The sequence below is a fragment of the Larimichthys crocea genome, chromosome XII (genome assembly GCF_000972845.2).
Source record: "Larimichthys crocea isolate SSNF chromosome XII, L_crocea_2.0, whole genome shotgun sequence".
Lineage (NCBI taxonomy): Eukaryota > Metazoa > Chordata > Actinopteri > Sciaenidae > Larimichthys > Larimichthys crocea.
In genome coordinates this window covers 25,487,901-25,499,261 of record NC_040022.1, presented here as the reverse complement: position 1 = coordinate 25,499,261, position 11,361 = coordinate 25,487,901, and the positions used below count along the sequence as shown (strand labels likewise).

Sequence of the window (11,361 nt, the reverse complement as noted above, 5' to 3'; positions counted from 1 at the left end):
CCCTCAATCAAAAAATTGACTAATCAATTAATACAGGGGTCTAAAACTGGTCTGAATATAAATAAAGAGGTTTAAAGTAATTTTTCGTGTACTTATGTCTCACAACTCTGCTCGTGTTAAGTGGTCAGGATTTAGATCATAAACTCCATTTTGGTCAACAGTTGTTGTTGTCAGACCCTAAGACAAAGGGAAAGAGTGTATGCAAGAGAGGAAGTGTGAATGGAGCTATTTCAACATTGCTATTGCTACTGAAGTGGGAGGGTGTTAAGGGGAGTTTAAAATTCATTGCCTTGATCTCCCACTTAGTGATGTCTGTCTACCTTTGGGCTTTGTAACTACTATTAGGTTGATCTGCATTGGAAAAGTTCACATGTACAGTATCATTTTGATGTTTGCAAGTGCAGACAGGTGCATCTCTGAGAGGGGATACATCTCAAGTTTTTTTTATATCTCATTCTGACTACTTGTGAGACATCAGCACTTGAACCAACCAAAAGTGAGCCCACCCATTTTGTTGTTACGTTTTCACACGTCTCTGTCTCTCAAGTCTCTTTGTTTCCTTGGCTTTGTTGAAGCAATACCCTTCGACAACTTCTGGAGGATACTTAAGCAGTGAATCATTTTTTTGTAGGTATGGCTGAGGGTGGATATCCCTCTGTATTTGTGGTGGACAGCCATGCCACCCGGCCTCCACTGCCGCCCAGGCTGAACCAGGGTCAACGGCGTACCGGGGCGGTACAGACCTTGCTGTTCTTGCTGGTGAGCATGGCATTGTGTGGCATGGTCATAGAAGCCTGCTTCATCTACCGTCTCTACCAACCTGAATCTGTGAGTATCAGATCTCTGAGTCTCCTCCAGCCAACAATATCTTCTGCAAATTCATCCTGTAATTTGTTATCAAGTAAGAATTGTTTCACAAAATTTAATTTCTCTTTCAATCTCAGTTCGTCATAAGAGCTCATTTAGCTTTAACACGTTATTCTCACTTTCAATTTACTCTTACTAGTTTTCTGTTACTGTCAACCCAAAACTCCCAAAGTGCTGCCAAAGGGAAATGTTAATTTCCTAACGCTAGTTGTAGTAGTGTTCTTATTGGAAATGTTCGGCAACATCTTAATTTTCTTCATACACCTATGTATTTATACTTCTTAATAAAAAATAAAAAAATAATAACTGTGAAGTTTCAACATTGCGAGGTTCATTAATTAGATATACAATACAAGGTAGAAAAACAAGGACAATTACGATTGCTTACATAATCTTTTATTGTATGAATTTCACAGTAAAATCTACGTGAGGGAAACTGCCTTCTTTGCTGTTATACGTGTTTAATGAAGCAAAGACATCAGTAAACTTCTCGTGATAGAAACAAAAGTGACATTGAAATTTGGATGTTGTTTTTTTTCTCTAAAATCTGCTGACAATGAACTTATTTCACTATTATGGGGAAGAGAGTGGAGTAGAGATGGAGAAGTACATTAAAGTCCGTCCCATTTACGGGGAACTTCATTGACGTTCCCTTGAGGCTGGGACATGTAGACTTGATGTTCCATGACGCTGGAAGGTCACTGCTTTCTCTGTCAACGTGACTCAGTTTCCTGTCCTTGACTGATGCTCTATATGAGGGCAGCAGTCACAGGGTTTTGCAGAGGGAGGGAGGGGGGGCATGGCTTTTTGGTTTGACACTGTTTGACAAACATGAGCATATACAGACAAGTGAGGGTGATAAAAAGGAAGTGGTCTATTTCCTATAGCATGATTGAGATCTACCTTTTGCCCATTGTCATAAAGACAGACTTGTCCTACTTTGTTCTGCAGAAAAAATGACACCTAACATCCAACAACTTTTTTTGGTTGCATATCCTGTAAACATGACTGCATGGGTTGCACATTTGTGCATGGCATGTGCATGGTCACAAACACATTTTACACATACATCTGAGAGTTAAACCATTTATGTTTCTATTACAGGGCACGTCAGCATTGTCCTCTAAGCTCACTGCAGGTATGTCTCAGCACTTTTTACTCAGTTGATAAATATCTTGCAGTGACTTCATCCACATCAGAAACATTATGTCTGGTTCATACAGGTCAACATGTTGCATCTCCCACTAAAAGGCCTCATCGCGTTCATCCTTCCAAACCGGCTGCACATCTGACAGGTGAGACGATGTTGATGTGTACAGTGCTCAATTAATTGCCAAGGAAATAAATCACATATTGTTGTAGCTATTGCTAGTAAAATGAAGACACAGTTCTCAACGTGTAGCATGGGTAATCATCATTGTTGCTGCTTTTTCCAGATGGACAAGATGTAGTTCATGACGGCAAAATCATGGCATGGAGCATGGATGCAGAACCTCTCCTCTACGAAATGGACTACACTGACAGACATCTTGTCATTCAGAAGGAGGGTTATTACTATGTCTATTCCAAGGTTTCCTTCTTAGACTCTGATTTATTTTACCACTTTATTCATCAGAAAACTAAACTGTACAGTGGGAAAAGTATTACCCTTCTGATGTCCAGAAAATACTCAAAGAAGTCCAACTACATGCGATCCAACAGTTACCTGGGTGGGGTGTTTCACTTGTACAAAGGTGATGCCGTTTATGTGGAAGTGAGCAATACCTCAAACATTATCCGCCACAAACCCTTTGAGAACATCTTTGGTGCATATATGATATAAGTATCACACTGAGATTGAAGACTGGAGTTGGAGAAAGTAAAAGTGGCCTAAAAAATGTCATACAATTTCCTCAACGATTACCGACAGGCAGCAGATCAGTTATTGTTAATTAAGTTTAAGACTGTGCTGATGGCTTTTTCAACTGAATTCAATTTTCATATCAGGGACTTTGTATATGCTTACTTTCAACTTAATCACTGAATGTTACAAAATGACTTCTAATACATTTTTCCGTCTTCTTGTTGCTGAGTACACATATGCCATGTTCATGCTGAAAATTAACCTTAAACTGTCACCTTTATTTTTTTCTTTTCATCTTTGTGGTGCACATACTGCACACTATTTATTTGTTCGTCCATTGCTAGAATGAATTATAAGTTGTTCCAATTCTAATGTATTTATGTACAATATTAAACAATGAAATAATGATTTAAAAGTCTTGTTTGGTGGGTTTCTCAAGACTGTCCTCAGGCCGTCATGTAGTTGAAGTGAGAAATGACTGTGTGCACTTCCTTTGCATTGGGGACTTTGCTGCAGGGTCCCAGTAGCAGAAAATGTTTCGCCCACACATGTCCAACCGCACGACACACTTTAGGGTATTTTTTTTTTTATATATACCACAATGACCCAGAACGTTTTTGTCAATATATAAAACACCTTTATTTAGGACATGTTCATGCTGTAATACTGTCACAGCAGCAGCAGCAGCAGCATAACTTCAGTGACAGAAGGTCAATAGGTTTTTTAATTTAACACTTTCAGTTAAGCGTACATGTTTACTGTAATTCTACAGATGATGATGATTTCACTCTATCGCCATAGTGACACACATGTGCAAACAGCAAACCTCATCACTCCGTGAAGCTTTTTTTTTTTTCACTTTTGTATCTCTCATAAAGCTACTGTTACACTTTCCCTTCAGCTGGGTCTGTTCGAAGAAGCCGCTCTTGAAAACACCCACAGAGTTGTATATTTGTAAACTGAAGAGGAAGTGGTAATGGGGGCCGTGGGGAGGGAGGGGGTGTCGCGCAGATTGCCTGACTCACTTTCCAACCCCAGAACTGGAGAGCAGTGGCTGATGAAAATGTACTGTACTGGGTCTGAAGGTGAAGTTCACCTCAAATTAATTTTCCCTCAGGCTTGTACTATGAGTTTTGTTCACACTGGTTAAATACCCTAAGGTGAAATTATTTGTAGTTTAGGATTTAGCTAAATATAGTCTGAATGCATAAATAAGCCTATTATTTGTCATATTATCAGTTAACTTGAGTCAGACATTTTATACAGTCACCTTGTATTCTAATGAATGCTTCACGGCTTCATGTATGAGTCATTATCTTCCAGCGCTGTCTGACCTGTGCGGTGTGAGCGACTATAGTAGCAAACAGCTGTGCGGTTGGGATCCATGGTGTTGGTATTTCTCTCGTAATTAAACTTTTGTCTAGACATGACTTTTAAGGAAATACACGTGGGATGAGTACTCTGTGAGAATACTCTATCACTGACAATAATCTGAAACAAAGTGTTCACAGCTTCATGAACAAGACTACCATTTTCCATTAATAAAGCATGGCTGTGTTGTCAGATCAAGATCTCAAGTGTTGAAACTAGTTTCTCATGTCAATATAGATTTCCACTGTGTCATTTTCTTTCTTTCTTTTCTTTTCTTTTTTTTGGATGATACCTACAGCAACACTTTTATGTAAAGCAAAACTGAAAGAGGGGGTCATGATACATAGCACACCGTCCTAAGCTAAATGCTGTCCCCTTGTGTTGGTCTCTAGATGAGGTAGAGTAGCAGGGGAGTGTATTGACATTTGAGTTATCTGTAAGCAGCAGGAGTCTACTTTCAAATTCATACCTTTTGCTTGCACATATATTATAGCGATGCGATTTTGAATTAAGATATAAACCAAAAATGATCTCACATATCTTGAATTCTGGGAAATCATTATGATGTATAGATTATTAACTGTCAGTCACTGAAAAAGAACATGTCAACACACAGTGACATTTGGGTGGAAATCATTTAAATAGGTGATGAGGGTTTTCACAGAAGCGGCCACATGCCTTGACAACGGGCAGTGGAAAACAAAGATAGGAACAAACCAACCCAGGCCTTTAATAAATGAGACAGAGTAGGTGGTAACTGAGTATGTCTGTTATCTGCATTTAAATACAACATCTTGGACCTCAGTGAAATCGAAAGCTGTGGTGGGAACAGCCAACAGCAATAATAGGTATGGCACCCTGCCACTGAGAATTGGAAAAGACAGTTCTTAGGTGATGATTGGTAATTTGGAAAATATGTCTTTGCAATGATGACTAATATTATGTTCCAGTGACCTTTTGTGCATTGCATCTTTATAGTGGTGATGTAGGTCAGATATGATGTTGATTATTTGTGCAAAGTACAGATTTTCTCTTTGCCAGAGTCTAGAAGATATATTCTTCGACAGCATATAGCATGGTGGGTCCCACTAGTGACTCACTATCTGTGGGGTATTCACTGTTAACTTTTGAACTCACACTTTCACTATATCCAGGGTCTCATAAATGACTCAGAGTCAAAAACAAAAGATTCGTCATTTCAGCTCCATATTGGGGGCTTAAGCATATCAAATATAAACATTATGAAGAAAGTTTTTAATTATGGCATTTTGACATTTTTTTCATGGCAACAGTTATGTGGATGTAGTCAGATGTAAAGACACACGTTTAAAGGTTCTGCATATGCATAATCACGCAAATGTACACACATCATCAGCATTGCATCACAAACAAGTGAAGTCATTGACAAAACCAAACATTTCTTTTAACATCTCTTAACACACGAAACTCTCCGCATAAACCACCTTGAGTTGTGATTTCACGTGTCATAATGTGTGATGCCAGTAGTGAAGGAGATTTAGAGGTTAGTTCTGTCAAATCATTTCACTTTTCATTTCAAATTTAGATTAGAAAAATAGAATACTAATATATGCATGTAACAGTAGTTCTTGTTTAAATTATTCCAATTGTGAAAAGACATTATTTTGTAAAATCATATCTAAAAAAATAAATCATATATACAATTTTGCACTTACAACCATCAGTTTGAACAATTTTAGCTACATATTATCACAATCATTAATAAAGAAAACTGTAAATACATTCCAGCGACTCACTCAACAATATATATGTATGCCACACAATGACATACATTGTCACACAGTGACATACATTCATTGGCTATTCGGTGACCTGTCTATGGAATTTTGTTAAATACATTACTGTATATACCTGTATACTGTATATATTTTAGGCCTGGACAATAAATAAATGCAACATAAATATATAATTCATAAAGTTCAAGACAAGAAAGAAATCAGGTAGCAAATAGGAGCTGTACAAACAACACAGTTCTGCCAATAGATGTGGCACTTCAGAATAATACATTCATGCAGTTAAGTACTACAAATAGTTATATGTAAAATAGTTAAATGTAAAAAATTCTGACAAAGAAATAAGATTTATTTACTTCACTGACTAAAATGTCTCCTTTATCATAAGGGAGGATCCCCCAAACATACTGTATACTGTTATACTGTACTCTATAGTACTATACAGCTGAGTTTCAAAGTTAAAGACTTCCCTTAAGCACAATAGTAAAGAAAGAGACATGTAGTGATGACGTCAACCATAGACCAATCCTGAGCTGCTATATAGCATATTTACTTTACTGGCCAAATGAATGAATTAATTAATTAATTAATTCTGCATTCCAAAAAATGTTTAGGCCACTTATGCATTTCAACATTTTCACTGTTTGGGCAAACAAATAGGCTTTATTAATACTGAATGTATAAATTTGGCTACTACTACACTACTGTGTAGTGGAAGCAAATTGAGTTTATTAGTACTATTACATAAATCTTATTACTTGCTTCCCATTAAGTTTATTAGTTCATTTCTATTAAAATTAATATTTTCTATGTAATTAAAATGCATAGATTTTTTGAGTGTGTTTTAGGAAGAACCTTCTTTTTAGTAGACCAGAATATTTATGAGGTGCGCATTTTACCAAATGTGGGTAAAAGGCAGTCTTCAATGTTGAATCCAGCCCCTTTCACCTATTCTCTGTGACTCAGTCATCTTTTTGACTGTGGGAAGACAGTTAAGTGATTTTCTATTGGTGATCTTGTGATCCAAAGGCAAAGACAGATCTTTGCATCTTTGCATCTTTGCTTCTGCGGGTTTGCTGCTGAGGAGCTCCCAGAGCTGGGAAGGTGTATCAGAGCTGCATCTAAGGCTTGTGCATGTAGATGATATCCAGGTGGGTAAGATGTTCCCGGTCATCAATTTTTTTAGTCTTTGGTAGTTTGAACTCAAGTTTGCCTCCAGCAGGCAGCACCGTTACCATTCCGAGAAGACCTGTGCTGCAGGTGTTTGTGTTAATCCAACCCTCAAGGAGAACTCTGTTCTTCTCCTTCAGACTGTTGTTCCAGTTCACACTGACTGTGCACTCACTTGTAGTCTTATTCTTACTTGTTCCATTATATGTACATGTACATTCTTTCAGTGTCACCTGGAGAATTAGGAAGTAATATCCATCTTTCTTTATTTGCAGATCTTTCCCATATTGTGAGACCAGGCTGTCACTTGGATTATGTGCTACCCATTTAAAATCGCCGTTGTCTGTGGGTGACAGAAAAGCTTTTATTAGCTGTGAGTTTGTTTTCTTAGAACTGTATTATGAATATCTTGTGTTAAACAATGATTTCATATGAGAAAAATATGTGTCACCTGCCAGTGTACTGTAATTAGTGATGAAATGATATGTGAGGAAATTGTATTTGCTGTAATTACATGCTCTCTTTGACCAGAACATTATCCGTCCTTCAAACTGCTTGTGAATGGTGACTTGGCCTGGTGACCTCATTGAGTACATATTTTTAAAGCCTTTGTCATACATTCTGAAAGGATTTAATATAAGCTAGCTTTACCTTCTTGAGCCTTGTAGGTGAGCATTTGGCCTTTGCCCAAGAGAAGGTTGTCGTCAGGGGTGGGCTGGAGGAAGAGAAAGAGATCTGTTAATCTTAAATATAGAAAAATGTAACAATAAATGTGGTGCATGCATGGCTCTTACAGTGACACACAAGCCAGCAAAAAAGTGAGAACAGAATAGATCATACAGTATCTTCAGTAGGAAATTGAAGAGAAAACAAGTTTAGTTTAGTGGCATTTCCCCGAATGTGGCAATGACGTCACTGTGCTTCCTCCAAGACATGAGGAGAGTGGTTAGACTGTCTGACATAAGTAACTCAAAAGAAACGCAATTTGAGATAGATCTGCCCGGTCTGCAACATTTTGTGCGTCTGGAATATTGGGATTGCAAAAGCTGATGGAAATAGCATGACATGTCGATCAACAAGAACATTTAAGTTGTTATTGTGAGAATATGTAACACAACACAGTGAGATCAACAGGAGAAGCACAAACTCTGAAGCTGTGGTTATCTTACCGAAGGTGTAATGTTTGCCTGGGATTGCACTGTGCCCTCTGGTGTTACAGTGCTACTGTTCTGAGACTGGAGATAGAAACAGAAGCACAAAATATGCTATAATAAATGTTACAGTAGCTTTTTGAAAAACAAATGTGCCGGTGAATGAAAGTTGTAGGTGCAATAATGCCATTTAAGTTCTCTGAATTTGGAAATGCCAAATCAAAGATTTGAATGCAATGCATTGTCTATCAGCATTCTCCTGTAAAACATTCACCTAAAAAGTAAATCCATGTGATTAGTAATCAACCATAGGCTAGATTTCCTATAAATTATATCAGTGATGCTCCATTCTGGTTGTGTTTTTGTATTGTTTTGTATTATCTCTGGGGTATGGATTCAAATATTTCTATGTGAACATTATGCAAAAAGAGATTACTGGTGACTGGGATTTTTTAACAGGGGTCTCTGTAACCAGCTGCAGACCACAGGCAGGTGTGTCTTTCTCACCAGTTGTGCTACTACCAAAACCACAAGAAAGTACAGATGCACTGCACAGGTGTTTTAACATACCAACACCAACATGCATCCTATTTATTTAAATGTGGTAGAGGAATGGTAAAACTGTTGTACAAGTTTACAATCTAAAGTTTGTATCTCATCATAAATGAAATGAGATATTTTAGTGATCTGTAAATTAAATATGAGGATATTTTAAGAGATCTCACCAGGCCACGATGTCCAGCTGTGAAGAAGAAGATGATGAATACAGCTTGGATAATGGAAAGGATGGTGATCCACAACAAGAGGACATGGATTAGAGAATGCTGGGTAGGCTGTGGCATCATCAGTCCGACGGCAGAGCTTAGAGTGGCCTGCGCCTGAGGAGCGCAAGAAGACAGATATTAAGAGCTGCTGACTGTACAGGTCCTGAGTTTCCTCTGTTGCTCACCAAGGCAGTGTGTGTGTATGTTCGCTTCCTGAGCTCAGTGTGTGCATGTGATGAGGACGTTTTGATGTCTGACTGCCTTCTGCTGTGTTCTGAGTATCTATAGAACAAAGAGGAATCCAGATGGTACTTTCCCCAGTATGTTAGTGAAGGCAAATACAACAGGACCAGATTCTATCTGCATCTTGGGGCTGGCCCTTTATACTTACTCACCACAACTTGACACAAAAAGGAGGAACCATTCTTACTAGGGAGAGGGAAGAAGAAGGGAAGAAGTTTGACATAAATGTATACCAAAATAAATTCAGTTCCTTACTTATCATGAAACTTCATGAAAAGTGATTGAGTGGTGGTGGTCATTGCCTGGCTGTTTTTGCTCCCATTTCCCTTTTTTTTTTTTTTTTTTTTTTTTTACATACGTTGGATTCAGCATTAAATGCTGAATAAATAAAATATTATAAATAATTAAATACTAGATTTTTGTAGATGAATAAGACCAGAAACTTTTCACATTAACATTTAAGAACTTATGGCCTCCCAGGAATCTGCCATTATCTTATCTTTCATCTGACATAGCAAGACAGTAGAACAAACGCAGCAAACAAAATGTCACACTTGTTAGTGGAACTCACAAATGTCATATGTTGTTTATTATTTGCACTTCTTGAAAATTCCCACCTGTATCTAAAGTCTGCTTGAGGTCAGTAAATGTGGTTTCACTTTCTCTGTTTGTACTTTGTCAGGGGAAAGTTACATGGCAGCAAAACAGGATGGGTTTTAGTTCAGGTATGCGTCATCACGCTAAACAGAGGACTCAAAAGACAAAATGATACCTGTAGGCTGTGAGTGGCAGTGGTCAGATAACACATTAAAAAGCAACATGCTCAGACTTGTTAATGACAGTGGTTGAAAATCGTTATGTGTACTACAGATCAGAGGGTTAGTATTTTAGTTGAATAATTACAGGAACAACATATCTTTTGAATTGGATAGGAAAAGCAGAAGTGCAGTTGTATTTTACAAAATCAGCAATATCCAGTCATGTGAATGTTTAATAGTGACAAATCTCTTGTGATTCTGGTGGCCTCTGCTGACAAATGTAATAGGAATTCATAAGAAAATAATAACGTATCAGCAAAGTTTGTTTGTTGCTTAGTTCTGCATTTTCAGGTGATGCAATACTTTCCAAACAAATGCCAAAACAATTAGTATAATACTGAATGAATCATAGTTTCATGACAGAGGCACAGATCCCGCATTATTGGAGTGGGGGAGGAAGGATATCTGTGATGATGAGCTACATTGATAGCGGAAACTGTGACACATAATGTCAAAGAAGACCGGATAATCGTATCAGAATCATCTGAGGGCGAAGTCATAAACATGCAGACTGCCATAAACTGGCAGTGAGTGCTATACATACACTAAACAACATGGTATATGTTGATATGTGAATGGTGACCTAAGATATTCGTGGTATTACTACACCTTATGATAAAGCCGTTAACTTCACATCCTATAATACACATCACAAAATTATATCAAATCAGTAGATGAGGAATCATTGTGACCCACTACTCACTGATGGTTTTTTGGCCACTAAATGATGATTTGCAGCCATCTGGTGGATGAAAATCAATAATGCACAAAGCCTGATCAGGCTGTAAAACAATATTAGAAATATTTCAGTATACTTTATCACTATTGGTCAACCATGAAAACCTGTAACACTGTATCTTAAATGTTGTTAAAGCTGGCATTCACTGTCTCTGTCCTCTTTACTGCATAAATGTATCTTAAAGAAAGGAAAATGAAAACATCTGTTTTAAAACTTTAAATAGAAAACAACCTGCAATATAAGTCAATTTGTATTTCAAAACCCCATTCCTCTTTTTCCTTTTCCATCCGTCACTTTCTTTTTCTTATTTGGGGTTTGTATAAACAACACCAACACCAAAAAGAAAGAGAAAGAGAAAGAAGACGAAAGAAAAACAATTTATTTATCAGTGATATACTTATAGCTGGTTTAAACTTTTGTTTAAAACTAGATTTTGATGTGTTTTGAAGTTTTGCAAGGATAGAACAGAGTTTATAGTTTTGAAAAAAAAAAAAAAGTCCAAGTGAACCAGTGAGGCTAAGGTTTGTTGGATTAAAGAACATTAGTAACTTCAGTGTTTACATGCAGCTCATAAAATAAAAATGAAAGGCAGATACAATTAAGGGAGGGAGGAAATTATATTT

The 11,361-nt window shown here is 37.4% G+C and overlaps 2 protein-coding genes across 3 annotated transcripts; one reads left to right on the top strand and one right to left on the bottom strand.

The window, feature by feature from the left end:
* The first annotated feature begins 327 nt into the window (after positions 1 to 327).
* tnfsf14 (TNF superfamily member 14) lies at positions 328 to 3,104 on the top strand. Of its 2 annotated transcripts, XM_010730388.3 has the most exons (5): positions 328 to 496; positions 632 to 828; positions 1,972 to 2,005; positions 2,091 to 2,162; positions 2,304 to 3,104. In XM_010730388.3, the coding sequence occupies exons 2-5, from the start codon at positions 634 to 636 to the stop codon at positions 2,687 to 2,689; spliced, it is 687 nt and encodes a 228-aa protein (XP_010728690.3). In that variant the 5' UTR covers positions 328 to 496; positions 632 to 633; the 3' UTR covers positions 2,690 to 3,104. The 2 variants fall into 2 exon arrangements, with proteins under 2 accessions (XP_010728690.3, XP_010728689.3); XM_010730387.3 differs by lacking the exon at positions 328 to 496 and having other exon boundaries at positions 541 to 828.
* Positions 3,105 to 6,639: 3,535 nt separating this feature from the next.
* tnfsf18 (TNF superfamily member 18) lies at positions 6,640 to 9,471 on the bottom strand. The gene is made up of 4 exons (XM_010730386.3): positions 8,900 to 9,471; positions 8,193 to 8,258; positions 7,675 to 7,738; positions 6,640 to 7,366 (listed from the first exon to the last, which is right to left on the bottom strand). Exons 1-4 carry the CDS (start codon positions 9,017 to 9,019, stop codon positions 6,975 to 6,977), a joined length of 642 nt encoding a protein of 213 aa, XP_010728688.2. The 5' UTR covers positions 9,020 to 9,471; the 3' UTR covers positions 6,640 to 6,974.
* Between the last annotated feature and the right edge of the window lie 1,890 nt (positions 9,472 to 11,361).

Excerpts from the sequence above, each read along its gene's own strand:
- tnfsf18 (XM_010730386.3), bottom strand. The coding sequence starts at position 9,019 with ATGATGCCACAGCCTACCCAGCATTCTCTAATCCATGTCCTCTTGTTG. Across the intron at positions 7,739-8,192 it reads AGGCAAACATTACACCTTCG|CCCACCCCTGACGACAACCT; the intron begins GTAAGATAACCA and ends CTCTTCCTCCAG. Across the intron at positions 7,367-7,674 it reads CACCTACAAGGCTCAAGAAG|ACAACGGCGATTTTAAATGG; the intron begins GTAAAGCTAGCT and ends TGTCACCCACAG.
- tnfsf14 (XM_010730388.3), top strand. The coding sequence starts at position 634 with ATGGCTGAGGGTGGATATCCCTCTGTATTTGTGGTGGACAGCCATGCC. Across the intron at positions 829-1,971 it reads GTCTCTACCAACCTGAATCT|GGCACGTCAGCATTGTCCTC; the intron begins GTGAGTATCAGA and ends TTTCTATTACAG. Across the intron at positions 2,006-2,090 it reads GTCCTCTAAGCTCACTGCAG|GTCAACATGTTGCATCTCCC; the intron begins GTATGTCTCAGC and ends TGGTTCATACAG.